The sequence below is a fragment of the Pelophylax lessonae genome (assembly GCF_965119305.1).
Source record: "Pelophylax lessonae genome assembly, chromosome: 4".
Classification (NCBI taxonomy): Eukaryota; Metazoa; Chordata; class Amphibia; order Anura; family Ranidae; genus Pelophylax; species Pelophylax lessonae.
In genome coordinates, this window is record NC_138771.1 from 498,633,808 (window position 1) to 498,655,642 (window position 21,835).

The following is a 21,835-nucleotide window of genomic DNA, read 5'->3' on the forward strand; positions in this document are numbered from 1 at the left end:
TTATATCCTAATTTAAGATCAGGTGTTGGCAGCTGTATGTAATCTATGTGATTGTAGTCCTTGCGACTTTTTATAGTATTTTACATGCATTTTGTATTATTGTAATTGCATCTGTTATTGATGTTTTTAGCGCAGCAATACCCCTATATTTTTTATACACTTAAATGTTTAATAAAGAGAATTTACAAAAAAAATTATTTGGCTGGCATTTAAGTCACAAAATGCATTTAAGTTAACCACCTCACCTGGTACTATAACGTACACCATAGCTCGGGGGTTCCAGGCCAGCCCTGTCGGCCAGCACAGTTCTGGCAGCTTCTCGCTTGCCATCAGTCTCCGACTTGGCCCCCACATCATATTCCTCATGTTTCTTTCTTGTTCCCGCTCTTCCTGAGTCAGCCCAGTCCAATTTGGGGCAAACACATACTGAGAAAATCTTAGGATGCGATTAGACCTATCAGAGAGTTCAAGTTCTAGGAAATAGCGGCTCCCTCTAACATAGTCCAAGCGTTTTTCAATGTTGATAATGCGCTGTAGTTTGTACATTCTGCCAAGAAAAAAGAAAATGTTATTTAGGTGACACCTAACATGGCAACAAACCTCAAGCCTTTCTATTTTCTTACTGTGGATATTCAAGTGATCCAGATGGCCAGCACTCTTTTTAAAATTAAGTAGGGCTTTTAGGAGTTGGCCTTTGACTGTGCCCTTACATACCATCAGGAATTGAAAAGCATTAAAACCACGAAAACCCAGCCATGTCTTTTTTTTTTCTATTTCCTGTCTTCGTCCCATTGGGGAGATTTGTGCCCCCATTTCCTCTTTTGTAGACACAAAATAAATTTAAAGAAAGTCTTTCAAAAATGAAAGGAAATCTCTGCTTAGTCAGTTCGCACTGGAACAGATGCCTCCATCAGAATTTTTCCCTTTAACTTCTGTTCTGGTAACAGCTGTAAAAGTTTTACAATGGTTATCAAGACAGACAGAAGTAAAGATCTAATTTTGTGAAACAGTGTTGTCACTTTTTTATAGCTGGCTTAGCTCTACAATTGTATATTTGCTTTATTTACATTAATCAATTTTCTATATAGTCCCATCTTAATGCTTTGCAATCCTCTCCTCCCTCTTGTACACTTTTTTCATAAAGCTGATCTGGTACATGCCCCAAGTGCTCACCCTCGATGCCACTGGTTCAGCCGTTTCATGAAAGCCCCAACTATGCTTAAAGCTTCATTCTCTTTCAGCTGTAGGTTTCCTGAAGTGTTGCACTGAAGGTCAATGTATTCTGACCTCACCACCTGAAAGTCTGTTTGACCCACATGGAAAGTCTGGTTCCAGAAAACAGGCTTTTCAAATACAAAGGGGTACTCAAGCTCTTGGTCATTGTCTTCATCTTCGTCATTATTTTCCTGGTATTGGGCTTCTCCATCTTCCTCCTGTGGGTTTTGATTGCTGCGGTCCTGATTTCCTTCAGTTGGTCTCCCCACATTTGGAACAGGAAGTAGCAGTCTATTATTTGTTTTCCATGAGGGATCTTGCTTTTCACCGTCATTTTGTTTTTGGTCACCATTATCCAATTCCGGACTTTGTTTTCTGTCACCAAGATCCAGAGCTACTCCGTGTTCTTTTGGCTTTTTGTACTTTTTTTGATTAAAGCCACCAAGAACTGGCTCACCGAGCTCTCCTTCATCTTTCCCTCCCCCCTCATTCATTTTCTTATCCACAACTGCTCCATTGTTTTGGCTTTTTACATTTTTATTTTCAGGGCCCGGCTCTCTTGCGTTAGCAACCAAAGGAGATCCTTGTCCATTTCTGTAACTTTCAATTTCCTGCTTGCTAATTGTGGTTAAAACACGATGTCTTCTCTTGACTACTAGGAGGTCTTGCCTTCTACTTTTAATATCTTGAAACTCTTGTGTTTTATTCCTATGAAGATGTTTATTTTGAGATTCTTGTTTTAGTCGCCCATTAGAATGAGTCCTCTCGGGTCTACTAGGCCATTCCATTTTCTCCTGATCAAATTCAGGTCTTTGCTTTCTTCTTACATCCTTTCCAGAGTCATGCAGCTTCCCCTGATAGATCTCAGATTTTGTAATCTTATTATCATAAACGTTTCCAGTAGGCTGGGGTTCAGTGCTCTGGTTCCCAGCAAGTTTAGCTTTGACTTGCTTCTTCCACCTGTTAACAATATCTCTTTGTCTTGTCTCTTCAACTAAATTATCCTGCTGCCGAGAACCTTCCTTGTTTACCATCCCCATTTTAAGTCCTTGGTCATTATCATTTGTATATTGCCTACTGTTTTTTATTTGAGATTCTTCCCTGTTAGGATTCTTAGGGTTACCCTTGCTACCATTTTGTGTCACCTTTTGGTAACCCCCCTTGTAAGCCAAGCTTGTTTTATTTAATAGTGAAGCATCCATCACAGATGTCATTCTTTGTCTAACAGGGTGTGGTACGCTGTTCAGACCATTATTTAATGACTTTGTAGCTTCTTTTTGTGTTTTTTTGTTCCTTTTTTTCCAGTTTCTCTCCTGAACGTCTGAAATTTTTTCACGCTGGTTGTAGTCATGTTTTACTTTCGCAAGATTTTGGTGTTTATACTTATGGGGTTTCGCACCATGAGGAGTCAGGGTATTTTGGCTCTGCCTCTCTAGTTTGGGTAGTTGACTGTAATCACGATTTGAAAGAATCAAGCCTGAATTATTTTTATTAGCTGTGTTTAAATTGTTGGAGAGAGAAAGTGCTTTGTTCTGAACAATTTCAGGTATCAGGGGCCTTAGCTGTCCTTCTTCCTTAGCCTCAGAAACAAGGAAAAGCTTTCTCTGTTTAATTATTTCATCTTCGCTCGGCTCCTGCCTGTCTTCCTGATCGCCTTTGTCCACCATCTGATAATCTGTGTCCACATACTGGAAATCAGATGGGTTATAGTCATCTGACCAACCTATTCAAGAGGATAAAGAAAGCAGTTGTGTAATTTGCTGTACTAAGAACATACTCCTTAATCTTGCCTAATAGGAAGGAAGGAAAGAAAGAAAGAAGAAAGGACAGAGGAAGGTAACTGCTGGTTTTTTTTAAAAAAAAAAGGAATTTGTAGCCCAAATTCCCTTTTTTTATGGTAATGCCAAAACACAAAAGTCAGACAACACCTATACAAATTTTAATTGGTTGCTTAAAAAAATACATGATACATACCAGGATGATCACTGGATCTGGATTTTGGATGTTCGACCTTCATATATTTGTTATATTTCAATCTAAAGAATAATAAAGACAACGATTACCATACTGGAAATGATTTAATATCCCTAGAGTATAATTGTTACAGTATTATTAGTAAAGATTACTGACACATTGGAGTTGATTTACTAAAGGCAAATCCACTGTGCACTACAAGTGCACTGCAAGTGCACTTGGAAGTGCAGTCGCTGTAGATCTGAGGGGAAGATCTGAAATTAGGGGAAGCTCTGCTGATTTTGATCATCCAATCATGTGCAAGCAAAAATGCTGTATTTTATTTTCCTTGCATGTCCCCCTTAGATCTACAGGGACTGCACTTCCAAGTACACTTATGTTATCCTTACCTGTTTATCATTTTAGGAATACTACATCCCTTTCTTTGAGAAAGAAATTACTTTTATTGTATCCTATAGCGCTAATCACAATCAACTGTACATGTGAGGATCTAAACCTAAATCTAGGATCTAAATCCTGGTTGTAAGTATGGAAACTTCTCTTCCTCCTCAACTAGTCATGGGCTGGTGTAGATTTCATCAATAGAAAAAACCCATCTCCCATAATACAGAAGCCTTTCCAATTTACTCCTCCACTTTAGTTGCCAATCAGTATGTGTAGTGGATGGTGGGGGATAAAGGCACCAATTTGTGATAGTGTTAGATCATATTAGTGGTTTTCAAATTCCATCGGTTGCATTTAGTAAATCCTAACTTTTTTTTATTTTAAATGTGTATCCTTTTTGGACTATCATTCCATTTTATTTAAGTTTCTTCACATACAAGCTGATATCACAGAGTGTAGAAGTGGTTTGTCCTACCTGCTGGAAAATCTTGTGTTCTCCTGGTACATGCACTCATTATCCTTTTCCATGTGGCTGAGCCGGGTGTAGTCATTGGGGAAAACATAACTTAGACGGACCTGAATACATGAGGGGATGATGATAGTGTTAAAGGGGAACTATAGCCTTTTTAATGTTTTTTAGATATGCACGTTAAAGAGTTCAACTTCCACATTCAGTTCTTCTGTCTTTTAACCCTTTTACCATAGAGGAGTTTCTGAGCGTTTTTCTAATGCCTGGACTCCATACCCTCAAAACTATTACAGCCACCCTCTTGCTCTATCCTACACTCTTTAACTCACACCTTCAATCTCTCTTTCTACTGGCACCAGGAAATTCTAGAGCACTTCATGCTTCATGTAAGAATGTGAGTTTGGGACCTTAGATTGTAAGCTCCCTTAGGGCAGGGACTGATGTAATTGTACAATATTGATGTAAAGCACTGTGCTATATAAGTATCTGTAATAAATACCTGTCCCTATGGCACCCAAAACATGGTAGGATGTGTAATGCTAAACACTGAAAAAGGTAAAAAATTATGAGCACGCAGGCATTACCCCAACCCTATAAAACATGCACGAGTCTTAAAAAGCCCTTGCTGGACTCCACCAATCCTTACAATCTGAGATGGGTCAAACTCCTAGAATACATAGTCTACAACTACATGAGCTACCACCTCATAACAACCTTCTTGACCTCCTTTAATCAGGATTTTGCAAGGCACGCAATACAGAAACTGAAGAATACAGTAAGCCCAGACATGCAGGTGATCATAGGATAGGGGGAAGTGGAATAGAAAGGGAATAAACAAGCATGTCTGGACGGCAGGGGATTTAATTGTGCCACATATTCAAATATATACACAAATATATAAAAATATCAACATTTTATTAGTTATCAATCTAAAAACAGGGATAATCACAGTTATTGAACATAATTTAGCACATCTCTCCGAAGGGGAGTTGTGCATCCAGGTTCACTGATGGATCAACGTGTTTTGCTATGGCAGCTTCATCAGGATCCAGCAAGTATATTTCAAAAAAATGTGTACAGTATTGTAATATCTAGGGCAAATAGCAGTATACATATATTAGAAAACAGCAATACATCACAGTACATCCGTATTTATACTTAAACGTATACAACTCAATTTACAGAAGTTGAAGAAAAGGTCAAGAGTGGACTGTTCATAAACATATAAAATATAAGGACATAAACGGGAAGGGAAGAAGAGAGCGAGAGAAAAAAAAAAAGGGGGAAGGTGGAGGGGGAAAGAAGGTGAGGAAGTCGAGTGTGCATTGGATCAAAGGGGAGGAGGACTTCAAGCCAGGTAGAACGGGGGAAGGAAGGGAAACCAAAGTAAAAAAAACACACAGGAATTTGTGAAAAGCGACACAATACGTATCTTACCCTTCATATAAAATCAAGTCCAAGAATGTTATGACATCACATCATCCTATCGATCTAGTAGCCACGGCTGTTTAATCATAGATCCTGTATGTTAGATATTCCAGGAAAATGGAGTGTAAGTAATGTTGTGTGGGGGGTGAGAAGAAAAGAGAAAAGGGTGTAGGAAAGTGGTGTAACCACTGATCAGTGCCAATAGATTGAAATGTATCACATGGGAATTCCAAACCGTGATATATCACAAAGACAGTGCCAAGGTAAGATGAAATAGTGAATGTGTGAGGACCCCCTGAAATGGGCATTTCCTGGATTGGCTTCGGTCTCTTTTTCCTATACTGGATTGCATGTGGATCTATGACACTGCTTAAGGTAGTGTTCATTCCATTATATCCCCCATTATAGTTCATGATTTTATACAAGTATATTATTATAACTCATATTCTCATTTTTAGACATATAATTTACATTCAAGCTCCTGATGAATGGACGTAGGTCCATGAAACGCGTCGAGCCTACAAATACGCAGATGTTTCATTGAATTGTGATATATTTAAAGATTGTGAGCATACAGAGATTTGATGTCTTATTGTATTCATTATATTCTTGAGTGATTCATGTTATGTCCTAGAAATATTGTATTCATTTTATTCATTCTTAGAGAGAATTGAGATTTCCAATGAAACATATCTGGTATCAATTGATGTGGAGGCTCTTTATTCCAACATACCCCACATACGAGGCATTGAGATCATTGAAACCTTCCTCAATGAAAGAGGTTTGGATCAAAGGAACTTGAACAAGTTCGTACTTGATCTACTTGATCTACTCTTCTTTATTTTGACGCACAATGTGCTTGTTCCCACTACTTCCAGGTACAGGGAGTGGCGATGGAGACTAAATGTGCCCCATCGTACGCTAACCCGTACCTGGGGGGGTGGGAACGCTGGCTCTTCTCTGCTGAATCTCTGCCTCATTTTATGCCCCACATTGAATTTTGGAGACGCTACATAGATGACATTTTTGTAATATGGTCGGGTCCACTGGAGGTATTGAAAGAGTTCATCTTAGCCCTAAATACGAACACCTTTAATTTACATTTCACTTACACATTTGATCATTTTAAAATTCCATTCCTTGATCTCGAAATTTATAGAGATCCAAAAATATCTTGGCCACAACTCTGTTCAGAAAACCTACATCAACTAATTCTTTACTTCATGCTGACAGCAGACACCCGAAACATGTCATCAAAGGAATCCCAGTAGGGCAATATTGTAGAATTCGGAGGAATTGCTCTGAGGACGAGATGTTTGAAACTCAGGCACAGGACTTACAGTTGAGATTTATGCAGAGAGGTTATAGTAAAAAGAGCACTAAGAGAGCATATAAAAGAGCCAAGGACAGCCTGCGAGATTTACTTTTATTTCAGGGAGAAAAAGATACCCCCTTTAATAAAACCAGGTTGATTACGAAATATTGTGCACAATCCAACCAGATTAGAAACATTTTGACCAAACATTGGCACCTACTCACCGAGGACGATATCCTCAGTGAGTTTGTGGACAATAGACCGAGCGTTACATATAAAAGAAACAGATCCATAAAAGATAAGGTTACAGCTAGCCATTATCAAAGAGGAAAAAAGATAGACCCATGTGAGAGGCTCCCTCTTGGTACCTTCTCATGAGGTCATTGCGGATACTGCACATACATTGCAGACAAGTCACAACAAACTCTTCCCAATGGGAAGAAATTTGTTGCAAGACATTTTGTATCATGTCAAATGATTGGGATTGATTATTTATGGAAATGCACATGTCCGGCATTTTATGTCGATAAGACGAAACGTCATTTCAGGGAGAGGATCCGGGACCATGTATCATACACTACAGGTGGTAATTTAGAAAGCCGGATAGCAAGACAAATTCCAAAACTTTAGATTCTTTGCACTTGAAAGGATCCACCCCAGTCCCCGAGGAGGACCCTTTGATAAAATCATCTTACAACGTGAGGCACGTTGGATCTTCAATCTGAATGCGTGCACCCTCCCAGGATTGAATGAGCAACTGAGCTTTGCTCCCTTCCTGGGTGGCTAGCACCTATTGAAGTGCTTTCCAGCCACCCCTGCTGGATATGTTATATCCAGCGGTCAGGTTGGACTTCCCCTGACAGATCCTTAATTTTCATTTATTTCTGTAACAGCCCATATATATTACTTTTTTTTATTTTTTTATTTTCTTTCCTCCTCCTTATTCTTCTCTCCCCTTTTTGCCCCCTTTTTCTTTTAAAAAGCTTTTTAATTCTTTTATTTTTTTCTGGTTGCAGATTGACTTGTAAAATGAAGTTGAGATTTTTAAGAAAGGACTGGTTATTTTTTTCGATGTGATATGTTTTTGTGGAATATATCAAAAAAGTGAAGAAATGTAAGATATTTTATACACCTTAACATTGATTATATAGACAGATGGTCATTATAAAATACAAAATAATAATTTTATTTTTATTTAAAATCTTTTATTTTTATTTTTGTCGTGAGGACTTTTTGTGCATTGGATCATTTTCCTGTGAATTTTTGCTTGCCTAGCATTATGTAACAAATTGACTGGCTCATCTGTGTGCAGTTTTGCACCAGTTTTATATCTTTTTCTTTTGATAACTTTTTTTCCCCTTCTTCCAAAGAATTAGGGGTTCTAGTATTCGACTTAGGTGAGGTACCCTGCTTTATTTTGGGATGAGAGGGCTTTAATTGTCATCTCCCTCCTTCTTTGCTTTGTTTTTTGTGGTCTGATTACTGGCATATGATTCTGGTATGTAATTTGTATGCTTCCTTTTTTCGGGTGTTGACCCTGTCCGTGCTGTTTGTGTGACTTTTGGATGGGGCGGATTGCCGAGGCTGTGTAGTCTGGATGGCGCCCCCCTTGTGGAGGCGCTCTTGTTGCTGCTCCTCGGTTTGCCTCTATGTGGCGCTGAACACCGTATTATATTTGTCTGTCTGTAGTGCACGGCTGCGTCACTTCCGGTCGCTGTACCGGAAGTGATGGTCCGCATTTACAGGAACATCCCCCGCATGCCCAGTTCCCGGGCGATTTGGCGGGCGGATGTGGGGGGCGGGAGGCGTGGAAGGGGGAGGACCAATTGACATTTACAGACTACATATATGCTGGTGCAGACACAGGTTTGTAGGCTACATTTCCTTATTGAATATTGATCTTGCGGTCCGTAGGTGTGGATATACCCCAGCCCTGGTAAGCAACATTTATGTACTTGGGACAGATGAACCTACCATATGGATCTATCTGGCCCATTCATGGGTTGTTTTTCATTCTTATGTAGCACCCTACAGGTAGGTGCTAGGTAAATGCATAGTGGGCCTTGTCTGCCTAACAGCAGGGCCATGTTTCTTTTTGCTAGGTGGGTTGTCATGGTTTCCAAGAGTGTCTCCTGAGAGGGGAGTATCCCCACTGGCTCTATTAGAGGCTTCTGATAGGGCAGTGGAGGAAACCCAATCAGGGGACACATCCAAGCCTGTAACTACCCCAGAAGGCAGAATATGCTGCAAAGGATTCTGGGAGTGGGTATAAGTTTGGGGGAAACGCGTGACACCACATCTTTGGCGGGAGAAGAGAATGGCTGTCTCTCCTCCTGTCTGAGGAAGTCGATGTCTCGGGATGTCGCCTGAGAATCCAGAGAGTGCTGAGTTGAGCTGAGGGGATCCAGTGTGCCAAGAACCAGTGGAGAGCGAGAGGGGTCCAGTCCCAGGAAAGCCTACACAGGTCATGAGTATTGAGGACTGCCCCTGGGGGTCTGCCTGAAGAGTTAGAGGAGACCACTGCGGAGCAGGTTCTGGGATCCAGTGTCAGCTAGCTGTAAAAGGGGTACCTAGGTTGAGGACCCTGAAGTAGTAAAGGGGGTACATAGTCAGTGGACCCTGAAGAGCTAAAAGTATAAAGGGGGCGCCAGCGGTTTGGGCCCTGAATTTTACAGAGTACTAGTTGAGAGTTGCAGCTATACAGTAATTCACAGCACGCCACCTCCAGCCAGTTTCAGGCTGGGGAGAGTGGTCAGAGACTTTGCATTGCAGCTGTGTCAGTAGTTCTATGCTCCACAGTCTTGAGTCTTCTGGACATAGAGTCGAGGATTCATCACTTCTGTCAAGTTACAGTGTGTTCTAAGCATCAGTGAGCACTGGCTAGCGTCGGCTGGCGTCAAGGCAGCATTAACAGACATTTTCCGGATAAAGTCCCAAATTGTATCTAGTTAAGCCTAAAGGAGTATCCCACTCATTCCTTTCTCCCATCCCATTTATCTACAATAAAACCACAAAACAAAGATGCCGGAGTTGTCAATGTCTCAGTTCCCACACCCAGGGTCGCAGCTCACATGGGCTGGAGAGGTAACCGGTAACAATGGCAGACACACATCAGGCCCAATGCCTGGAAAACCTTCTACACTTATATTTAACCTGTGACTATATATGTTTCACACGTGACCGACAGCATATGTGGTAGGGGACTCCTGACCACACAGTTGATACAGGTCCTCATTGGATAGCTTCTGTTTGACTGCACTACCATCTGGTTCTGATTGGTGTACCCTCACCATATTCATAAGCTGATGTAGTGTTAAATTTTGGATATATCAAGTGATAGGCTGCATTGGCAACCTGTCCATGCCTTCCAAACTATATGGGTTTGGGTGAGTCGACTTCGTTAGCACCCTATTTAATACTTACATCTGTAACCCCTTTTTCGAAGATACTTGGGGCATATTCTAGCATATTCTATACTGTCCCTGCTATTTGCAGGATTTCTTCCTGCCTTATTTCCCCCATTTCAGGGGGTCCTCACACATTCACTATTTCATCTTACCTTGGCACTGTCTTTGTGATATATCACGGTTTGGAATTCCCATGTGATACATTTCCCATCTATTGGCACTGATCAGAGGTTACACCAGTTTCCTACACCCTTTTCTCCTTTCTTCTCAACCCCCACACAACATTACTTACACTCCATTTTCCTGGAATATCTAACATACAGGATCTATGATTAAACAGCCATGGCTACTAGATCGATAGGATGATGTGATGTCTCAACATTCTTGGACTTGATTTTATATGAAGGGTAAGATACGTATTGTGTCGCTTTTCACAAATTCCTGTGTGGTTTTTTACTTTGGTTTCCCTTCCTTCCCCCGTTCTTCAACCTGGCTTGAAGTCCTCCTCCCCATTTGATCCAATGCACACTCAACTTCTTTACCTTCTTTCCCTCTCCCCCTTCCCCCTTTTTTTTTTTCCTCTCTCTCTTCTTCCCTTCCAGTTTATGTCCTTATATATCAAATGTTTATGAAAAGTCCATTCTTGACCTTTTCTTCAACTTCGTTAAATTGAGTTGTATATGTTGAAGTATAAATACGGATGTACTGTGATGTATTGTTGTTTTCTAATATATGTATACTGCTATTTGCCCTAGACATTACAATATTGTACACATTATTTTGAAATATACTTGCTGGATCCTGATGAAGCTGCCATAGCGAAACGCATTGATCCATCAGTGAACCTGGATGCACACCTACCCTTCAGAGAGATGTGCTAAATTATGTTCAATAACTGTGATTATCCCTGTTTTTAAATTGATGTTATAACTAATAAAATTTTGATATTTTTATATATTTTGTGTTTTTGTAGTGAATATGTGGCACAATTAAATCCCCTGTCGTCCAGACATGCTTGTTTATTCCCTTTCTATTCTACTTCCCCCTATCCTATGCTTCACCTGCATGTCTGGACTCACTGTATTCTTCAATGTTGATTGGGGACGGTGCCTTTACATATAATCAACCCATCATTCTCCATACAATCTCCACAATACAGAAACTGCTCTGCTAACTGCTAAAACCAATGGGAAATACTCTGAACAGTACTCTTTCTCTTAGACTGCTGCCTTTGGCACAATTGACCACCTACTCCTCCTCCCCTTGTCCTCCATAACTCTGCTCTTTGCTGGTTCTCTTCTTACCTATCTCACCATACCTTCAGTGTCAATTACAACTCTATCTTCCCCTCTTTCTGTAGGGGTCCCCCAAGGTTCCATCCTCGGACCTCTTCTATTCTCTGACTATACCTCTTCCCTGGGTCAGCTGCCACAGCTTTCAATACCACTCATCACAACCTTTTAGATTGTAAGCTGTCATGAGCAGGACCCTTTGATCCCTTTTGTATTGAATTGTATTTAAACTGTACTGTTTCCCTCCCTTTTGTAAAGCGCTGCATAAAGTGTTGCACTATATAAATCCTAAATTCAAGAGAATGTCCAGCACTTCAGGAATAATTAGTAAAGGTACAATGGTTCCTGAAGTGCTGGACATTCTCTTTAATTTTTTAAATGAGTACGCCTGGGGCTGTTGGTGGTCTGTTCAGCCGTTTGGGAGACTCTAGGAGGGAGACTCTAGGAGGCAGTTGTGCACTGGTGGGCTCATTAAATTTGTATTACATTATTCCTGTATAGTAGTAATAAACGGAAAGAGTAGGACATTTTTAGTGTGAACATATGTTGACTTCTTATTGCACTACTATAATTTCTGATACAACTTTCTCATTTTTACTAAGCTGGGTATAGTTGCGCTAAAAAACTTAAAAAGTAAGCGATTGAACGCACAATAAAATAATTAACAAAGCAGCTACACTCAAATCATACACTGAGCATATGTATATAACAAAAAAGAAATACAAAGATATATAGCACTCACATTTGAGAAGGGTATAGTGGGCCACGCCCCTGAAGACGTCAGTCATATGTGACGAAACGCCGCGTTGGGCCGCCCTTGCTGGACGCCTACATGCAATAGAGGACATTGGCTGCTACCTTGCTAACCGATTTGGAACCACGCAGGTCGGCGTGTGATTTGCACACTATACCCTTCTTAAATGTGAGTGCTATGTATCTTTGCTTTACATCCAATAAAGTTTATGGAAATTACTGCACTATGAGGGGTTTTATTTCCTTCTTTTGAGTGGCTCCCTTAAGGTATACTGTCAAGGTATCAATTCTGGGATTCATCTTTGTGAAGAGGTCCGGTCCAATTCGTCACCGAGTCTGTTGCAGTTCTATGATAGTTCAAGGCCCAATATACATAACTATCTGGTAAGCGTGTTTTGAACACTCCTTTTGGTGGTGGATTCCTTTCACTTTACTGCAAATTGGTGCCGTGCAATATCACTGGTGGAAATGGACTTCATTTATGGACTTTGTTCATAATGTTTTAGCGCTACATATTTTATTTATTTTTTATTAAATATATAGGTCTGTGGATTAGCCACTGAAGGGAGCTCTCAGTGGCTCAGTGCAAATATTCTGTCCTTTCTGCTTTGGAAATACTAAGGCACAATAAGAGAGCGTTAACTCACTCATAGGTGGGACAATCAAGTCTAGTTGGCAGCCATGACAGCAATGACAATTTACCCTTCCCTTTCTCCTCTTTTTTACAGCTACTTACAAATTGCAGACCTTGGTATCGTTGCAGGGGGTAACCTTCTACCAGGTAGCTGGGTCTGTAAACACAGCTGGGCAGAACACTGTGCAGCTGTTGCAGAGGCAGAAGTGGGGCTGGAATATACAAAGAGACAACATAGTATAGAAGCAATATTGCTGACAGTTATACCATTTAGGAAAAAAAAACACCATCATCAGCTTGATTTTCCTTGCTAAAGGTTAGCACACAAATGTTTGTATAATGTATATTTTATAAAAAGTAAAGAAGAACCAAAGGAAAAACTTTTATTTCATTTTGGATAGAGTATGGGAAAGATATCCCTCTCTGTCCCCAATGGGTAGATTTCCCTTTACTTCCTATACCATAGCCAAAACAACTTAGTTAAAAAAAAACACTACAAAGTGAGGGAATCCCTGTTTGTCACTAGGGTCACCAGAACTAGTATTCCCACTGGAAGATGTCCCCTCCATTCCTGTCCTGGTGACAACCCAGAATTTGGTTTTCTCTTTCTTTTTTACTCTTTGTGAAAATGTTAAACAGGACGAATAGAAAGGGTGAATCTCACTAATGGGGACACAGACATCAAAAAAAACCTGACAAATATTCAAATCCCTCTCCACGCAATCAAAACTAAAAAGAAAGGTTTTGCCTTAAAGTGGTTCTAAAGCCTCAAGGTATTTTACCTTAATGTATTCTATGCATTAAGGTAAAAAACCTTCTGTGCTGCAGGAGCTCCCTAGCTCCCCCCTTATTCTCACCTGAGCCTGATCCGACCAGCAATGTACATGAGAGCAGCGGCTCTTGCCGCTGTCTCCCTCCTCATTGGGTAGGTTGATAGCAGAGGCAGCCATTGGCTTCTGCTGCTGTCAATCAAAGGATGTGATGAGGGAGCGGGAGGTGGGGCTGAGTCGCCTGGTCTGTGTCAATGGACACAGACTAGGCAGCTCAGGAGCGAGCACGCAAGGGTACTCAACAAAATAGAGGGTGCCTGGAATGCTGCTGGGTGATCCCAGAAAAGGAGGATCGGTGCTGCTCTGTGCAAAACCATTGCGCAGAGCAGGTAAGTATGACATGTTTTTTATTTTAGTTAAAAAAAAACCGAAGGTTTAATATCACTTTAAGTTATACTTTACCTTCTGTATTTAAAATTATTTGTTGTTCCTAGTCTTTCATGTGTTGTTTTTCCTGTTAGATGTTCATTGCTTCCTCTTCACTATTAGCAGATACTTTTTTAATATACAGTTAGTGGACAGAGCTTTTTGTTCTCCCGCTGAGGAAGAGATGAGAAAACTGAACTTTCTTTGTGTTTTGTCACCTAAAGCCGAAGTCTGGGCAGGTAATAAAAAACATGTGACACCCAGAATGATCTAGTTCCTAACAACTTTATTTAATACATTCTGAGTTTACAATTATTGCAGAACAACTGAAGCTATGCCAACAAAGAACTGTAGATGGCGCCTGCGCTCTGCAAATAACTAACTTGTGTGAATCAAGAAAACCCAACATGTTATTTTAAGCAACATAAACACAAGAAATCAGAATAGAAGTCTGGTGGACAGAACAACCTCCACTGCAGAAAAGTTTAATCAAAAACTTTCCTGCTTGCTGATTGGGCAAAGAAAGAGTAGCAGCACACTGATGAGTCATCACTTTGCCCCTGTCATCACTACTTCAGTGGGTGATTAGATCCTAGTGCTACCCCTTCTACTACCAGTCTGAGTGCTGCTGTGCAGAAAGAATCACATGTTTTTTATTACCTGCCCAAACTTCGGCTTTAGGTGACAAAACACAAAGAAAGTTCAGTTTTCTCATCTCTTCCTCAGCGGGAGAACAAAAAGCTCTGTCCACTAACTGTATATTAAAAAAGTATCTGCTAATAGTGAAGAGGAAGCAATGAACATCTAACAGGAAAAACAACACATGAAAGACTAGGAACAACAAATAATTTTAAATACAGAAGGTAAAGTATAACTTAAAGTGATATTAAACCTTCGTTTTTTTTTTAACTAAAATAAAAAACATGTCATACTTACCTGCTCTGCGCAATGGTTTTGCACAGAGCAGCACCGATCCTCCTTTTCTGGGATCACCCAGCAGCATTCCAGGCACCCTCTATTTTGTTGAGTACCCTTGCGTGCTCGCTCCTGAGCCGCCTAGTCTGCGTCCATTGACACAGACCAGGCGACTCAGCCCCACCTCCCGCTCCCTCATCACATCCTTTGATTGACAGCAGCAGAAGCCAATGGCTGCCTCTGCTATCAACCTACCCAGTGAGGAGGGAGACAGCGGCAAGAGCTGCTGCTCTCATGTACATTGCTGGTCGGATCAGGCTCAGGTGAGAATAAGGGGGGAGCTAGGGAGCTCCTGCAGCACAGAAGGTTTTTTACCTTAATGTATTCTATGCATTAAGGTAAAAAACCTTCTGTGCTGCAGGAGCTCCCTAGCTCCCCCCTTATTCTCACCTGAGCCTGATCCGACCAGCAATGTACATGAGAGCAGCGGCTCTTGCCGCTGTCTCCCTCCTCACTGGGTAGGTTGATAGCAGAGGCAGCCATTGGCTTCTGCTGCTGTCAATCAAAGGATGTGATGAGGGAGCGGGAGGTGGGGCTGAGTCGCCTGGTCTGTGTCAATGGACGCAGACTAGGCGGCTCAGGAGCGAGCACGCAAGGGTACTCAACAAAATAGAGGGTGCCTGGAATGCTGCTGGGTGATCCCAGAAAAGGAGGATCGGTGCTGCTCTGTGCAAAACCATTGCGCAGAGCAGGTAAGTATGACATGTTTTTTATTTTAGTTAAAAAAAAAACGAAGGTTTAATATCACTTTAAGTTATACTTTACCTTCTGTATTTAAAATTATTTGTTGTTCCTAGTCTTTCATGTGTTGTTTTTCCTGTTAGATGTTCATTGCTTCCTCTTCACTATTAGCAGATACTTTATTTAATATACAGTTAGTGGACAGAGCTTTTTGTTCTCCCGCTGAGGAAGAGATGAGAAAACTGAACTTTCTTTGTGTTTTGTCACCTAAAGCCGAAGTCTGGGCAGGTAATAAAAAACATGTGATTCTTTCTGCACAGAAGCACTCAGACTGGTAGTAGAAGGGGTAGCACTAGGATCTAATCACCCACTGAAGTAGTGATGACAGGGGCAAAGTGATGACTCATCAGTGTGCTGCTACTCTTTCTTTGCCCAATCAGCAAGCAGGAAAGTTTTTGATTAAACTTTTCTGCAGTGGAGGTTGTTCTGTCCACCAGACTTCTATTCTGATTTCTTGTGTTTATGTTGCTTAAAATAACATGTTGGGATTTCTTGATTCACACAAGTTAGTTATTTGCAGAGCGCATGCGCCATCTACAGTTCTTTGTTGGCATAGCTTCAGTTGTTCTGCAATAATTGTAAACTCAGAATGTATTAAATAAAGTTGTTAGGAACTAGATCATTCTGGGTGGGATTTCTACAGGAAGTGAATCAGCCACCATTTTGAGAAGATACAGCAGGGCAGCAAGACATGTTTTTTCTCAGTCTCTTACCATCACCCCTGAGAGAGCTTAAAAAGTGAGTTCTTGTTATCCCATCCTGTATTATAGATCATGGTTTCTTTGTTATATGCAATATTGTACTGATTGATGTTTATTTGTATCAATTTGTAGTTTCACCTGGCTTGTTCTAATAAATTTGAGATCAAAGAAATATGGTATCTGAAGTTTATGGAGCAGGAAGGTTTAGCTCTCTGTCCTAAAGACAGAACAGTGGTAAGCCCATGTGCATGCTGTCTGGCAGTGATGTTTGGATTACAAAACTGTTTACACAGAATTCAAAATTATGTAGTAGGTAACGCATTTCACATTTGAATATGTATCTTAACACTGTATTCAGCTGCCTGCCTAGAACTTAGTCTACTTTCAGCCAACACAGTATAAGCAGAAATACTGGAATACTTAATACTGGTCATCTTAATTCTCTCCGGTAGCTCTGGAGTCTTTGGAGAAGGTCCTGACATATTCACCTTGGTAGAATGTGTCTCTTGGGTCAGGTTTCAGTATATCTGCTGGGTGGTGGTCAGAGCTCTGGCTGTGGTGACTGGCTTTGCTCAGTGGGGTCTGGGATGTGTCCCCCAAGGGAAGGTTAGATTCATCTGTGGACAAAAGGTCAGAGGGGTGAAGTAACTCTGCATTTAAGATGATGATGATTGCAACATTGGATTTCATGCCCCCCCCCCCCCAACACTACTAGAGATGTGGCTAACTAATATAAGAGTAACATTACAATACGAGCGCCTGATTTATCAGCACAGGGGTAGCCCTGTTTAATAAGATTGGGAATGCTGGCTAGCTTCCTGAGGCTTTGCTCAATTGGATTTAGTCTTGGACAGGCTCTTGCTTTAAAGTGGGAATACACATACTTAACAATTCACTACCCTCAAATAGTGCATTGATGGGTATCATAGCAAAGGTATATGTTGGGAGCATCACTATCAGATGTATATGTGAGTTCATATGCTGTGAGAAGTAACACATGATGTTATACTATGTTTGGTTCGGTGCATATACCTGCTTTGGTTGTGTATACAAGCATTACTATACGTCAATTTCTGTAAATGTATTGAGTGACAAAACTCTCTGGAATGTGAAGTGTTTTTGTAATGTTTATTGGTTTTCAATACACTTTTCTCCGATTTAAAAAAAATAAAAGAAAAGATGATGATGAGAAACAAGACTGAGAAAGATTTCATAAAAAAAGATAGATGGGCTAGTATTACAGAGTTGGCTATGAATAAAAGAATTTGGTCAAGACAGGGTTGAAAGGGACAATAGAGAGGAATTGTTATTTCAGTTTTCTGGACAGGCTGTATAAATATAGATAATATCTGGGATTGCAAAAGCATTTGGTGTATACAAAGTGGAATTATGTCCTTTGTAGCTATTGAGGAATGTATTTAAACTGAAGTTTGGCCACAAAAATGTTCATTTAACACTGTTGGATCCGGGCATTGGGCACATACCTCCTACCTGCTGTTTGTTGGGGAAACATCTAGCTTTCTGGGGCCAACCTAACTCTAATCTGCTAAAAATATTCAACTTTCATACAGTGCATCTGGAAAGTATTTACAGCGCTTCACTTTTTCCACATTTTGTTATGTTACAGCCCTATTCCAAAAGGGATTACATTCATTATTTTCCTCAATATTCAACAAACAATACCCCATAATGACAACGTGAAAGAAGTTTGTCTGAAATCTTTGCAAATTTTATTTAAAATAAAAAACGGGAAAAAAAATCCTATGTACATAAGTATTCACAGCCTTTGCTCAATACTTTGTTGAAGCACCTTTGGCACAAATTGCAGCCTCAAGTCTTTTTGAGTATGATGCTACAAGCGTGGCGCACCTATTTTTGGGCAGTTTCTCCCATTCTTCTTTGCAGGACCTCTCAAGGTCCATCAGGTTATATGGGGCGCGTCGGTGCACAGATATTTTCAGATCTCTCCAGAGATGTTCAAGTCCGGGCTCTGGCTGGGCCACTCAAGATTATTTACAGAGTTGTCCAGTATGTTGGTGAAATGCCAGGGCCTGGTCGCGACCTTAGCAACCCTGGTAGTTCTGCTACTGGTGTCAGTAGTTTTATATATTTTTTTATTTTGTTTTTTCAATTTTTTTTTACAATTTTATTTATTTACAATTTTATTTTTTATTATTTTTTACAATTTTTAGGAGCCCCGTTGGGGGGCTTTGGTGAAATATCAGGAGTCTAAATAGACCTCTGATGTTCCACGTTTGAGACAGAGAAAGGAGATTGAGGACACAGCCCTCAAGCTCTATCTCTGCAGCCTCAGATGCACAGAATGAATGGACAGGAATAGATATGCACAGAGCTTCTTGTTCATTTACAAACTGAAGCATAGTAAAAATACTTTGCTATGCTTCAGTTATGAATGGACAGAGTCAGTGATCACTACAGATCACTGACTCGCCCATTCACGAAAAGGAAGGGGCCAGTATATTACATACTGTATTTATCGGTCTCTTGCCTGCTTTCCGTGCTGGCACATCCTCCGCAGCAGCCAACGGGAGAGGAATCACCTTATCTTCTGAACTGACCATACTGAATTCCTCTATCTAACTCTCCCCTCCTGAAATGCATACTATACACAAAGCACTTACTTGAGAAAAGGGACAGGAATTTTGATTCTATCAGTGTAAAATGGGATCCAGGAACTGCTTGACGCCACTGTGAGAGATGAAGAAGAGGAATAAGAGAAAAATATACTACTTCTGAAGGATATAGGGGTCAATTCACTAAGAGTTAAATAACCCTAAAATAATGCGGTAACAATTGTGCAAGTGTTCAATTCACTAAAAATTTGGAGTTAAATACTGAAGGTGGTATTTGTTCATTTTAGCAGTAATTACTGCATTAGTAATTTACCACATTGAGCTGGTTGCTAAGGAGTGGGCCGGGAAGCCAGCCACCGCGTCATTAACAACCGATGACTTATCAGCTGTCAGCGGGCTTACCTGCTCACAGCTGATTGTAAAAAAAAAAAAAAAATACATAAAAAAGCAGACAATTAAAAAGTATGAAAAAAAACAGCGTGGGGTCCCTCCCAAAATCCATAGCAGATCCTTATCGGAACATGCAGCATGCAGGTCAGGAAAGGGGGGATGCCCCCCTGAACTATACCAGGCCACATGCCCTCAACATGGTGGGGTGGATGCTTTAAGGGCGGGGGGGCTCTGTCCCCTCACCCTGAAGTACCTTGTCCCCATGTTGATGGGGACAAGGGCCTCACTCTCACAACTGTGGCCGGTGATTGTGGGGGTCTGCGAGCAGGGGGCTAATTGGAATTTGGAAGCCCCCTTTAAGAAGGGGGCCCCCAGATCCCAGCCTTCACCCTTTGTGAATGAGTATCAGGTACATAGTACCCTTACCTATTCACCAAAAAAGTGTCACAAAGTAATAAAAACACACACACAGTTTTTGCCAATTCTTTTATTAACAAATAAAAAAATAGTGCCGCACAATGTAAATCCACTGTCTATCATGCCGCCCACCGGACCGGAAAAAGAAAAAATAACAAAGACGCTACTAATGTCAGTGAAGGCTGGCTGTCTACTGCCGGCTCCGCCATCTGACATGGTGGGGAGGGGGCATGCCATTTTTTTTTTTCAAACTTAATAATTGTCTGCTTTTTTTATACAATCAGCTGTTAGTGGGGAAGTCTGCTGACAGCTGATGAGTCATCGGTTGTTAAGGACTCAGCGGCTGCCTTCCCAGCCCTCTGCTTAGCAACCAGATTTTGTCAAAAGGCAGCCTGGGGGTCGCCTAATCTCCAAGCTGTTTTTTGACAAATATCGGCAGCAAAACCCTGGTGGTAGTTATCACATACTTTTTTATTCTCTAGTCCGTTTGTGAATTGGACTTAAGAGCTTTTTATGCGATATTTACCGGCATATTTATTTTTATTGTTGGTAAATACCGCATAATCTTTTTTTTTTTTGTGAATTGGACCTAGTTTACCTCATATGATAATTTATGCAAATGAGTAACATGATACCCGTATTGAATGCAGTAAACGTTAGTGAATTGACCTCATAATGTAAAATAATTCTTACAGTTGATTTCTAAGTCCTATTTCATATGCTAGTAGGGTCAGTGAGCCCTAAAAACTGGCAAGAATCCCTTAAAAAGGGCAAAGCAGATGTGCAGACCCCCAAACCCAGGGCAGTGATGGTGAGAACCCCTCATAATGGGCACAACCAGTGTGCAGACCCAGGAACTCAGTGCAAGGATGTTGGGAACCTTGATATAATAGACATAGCATGAATGCAGACCATGGGTGGTAAGAAACCCCTCATAATGGGCACAGCATGAGGGGCAGAGCTAGTAACTAAACGCACAGATATAATGTATTAAATGCAGGACAACTGGGATATTAGCTACAAATCTGGTAAGTGCTGTTTTTGGTCCTGTTTAAACCTAATGCCTTTTGTAATGTACTGAACTTCACCAAGCATATCACAAAGGCTCCACATAGACCTCTTACCGCCAGCTCCACGTGGTCTGTGCCAGAGTCATCTTGCTTGTGTAAAAGTTCAAAGTAATACCGCCTAGAAGATGACAGCCTGTAAAGGAGGCACAATATTTAAATTAATGTAGGCTCTTTAAAGAGTAACACCATTTCCTAAATTTAAGATAGCTAATGCCTCGTTTCCACTGAGTGGTACAGTACGGTTCGGTTCAGTACGGTACGGTTCGGAGCTGTACACATTGCGTTTCCACTGCCAATAGTACCCTTTCATGATAGGCGTGGTGTAGCAGGAAAGCTGTGATAGACGATTCTCTGTCAACCAATCAAAGTTCTGCAGAGTGTAGCTCCACCCTGTTGGTACGGTACTAATGTGCTTGGTACCCCAACGAAAGGGTACTAAAAAGTGGTACGGTACGGTTCGGAATTAGGGTACCATTCATAATGGAAACGGCATAAATAGCGTACCGTACCGAACCAAACCGTACCAGAAAGCTCAGTGGAAACGAGCCATTAATGTACTTATATAAATTAGCATTTATCCTCCACCCTGAAATATTCCTCCTTAAAGTACAGTTTCCAGGCACATATGATCCCCTTGGCATCTAAAGAACACAACGCAGAAAGTACATATGCACTAGCATCCAGAATTTACAGATCTTTGGACAAAGAGCAAGAGGTAACTGCAATTCACATTAGGATATTTGCCAATTTCCTGATCCAAAGAACAGGATTTACTGCCTTTGTTGCCAATTGAATATAACCTATATAAAAAAAATGCAATATTATTTCAAAGTGGACTCCAGAAAAAACAATTGCTGCTTTCACAATGGTGACATTTCCC

General features: G+C 40.8%; 1 protein-coding gene across 1 annotated transcript in view; it reads right to left on the reverse strand.

Moving 5' to 3' along the window:
- B4GALNT3 (beta-1,4-N-acetyl-galactosaminyltransferase 3) overlaps window positions 1-21,835 on the reverse strand; it is a 143,423-nt gene that overhangs the window by 15,589 nt on the left and 105,999 nt on the right. The window contains exons 8-15 of the mRNA XM_082255454.1: window positions 21,010-21,088; window positions 19,127-19,193; window positions 16,973-17,101; window positions 12,974-13,083; window positions 4,049-4,149; window positions 3,190-3,251; window positions 1,174-2,938; window positions 246-547 (exon numbers count right to left, since the gene is read on the reverse strand). Coding sequence (XP_082111580.1) covers window positions 246-547; window positions 1,174-2,938; window positions 3,190-3,251; window positions 4,049-4,149; window positions 12,974-13,083; window positions 16,973-17,101; window positions 19,127-19,193; window positions 21,010-21,088 — 2,615 coding nt within the window. The remainder of the gene's footprint in view (window positions 1-245; window positions 548-1,173; window positions 2,939-3,189; window positions 3,252-4,048; window positions 4,150-12,973; window positions 13,084-16,972; window positions 17,102-19,126; window positions 19,194-21,009; window positions 21,089-21,835) is intronic.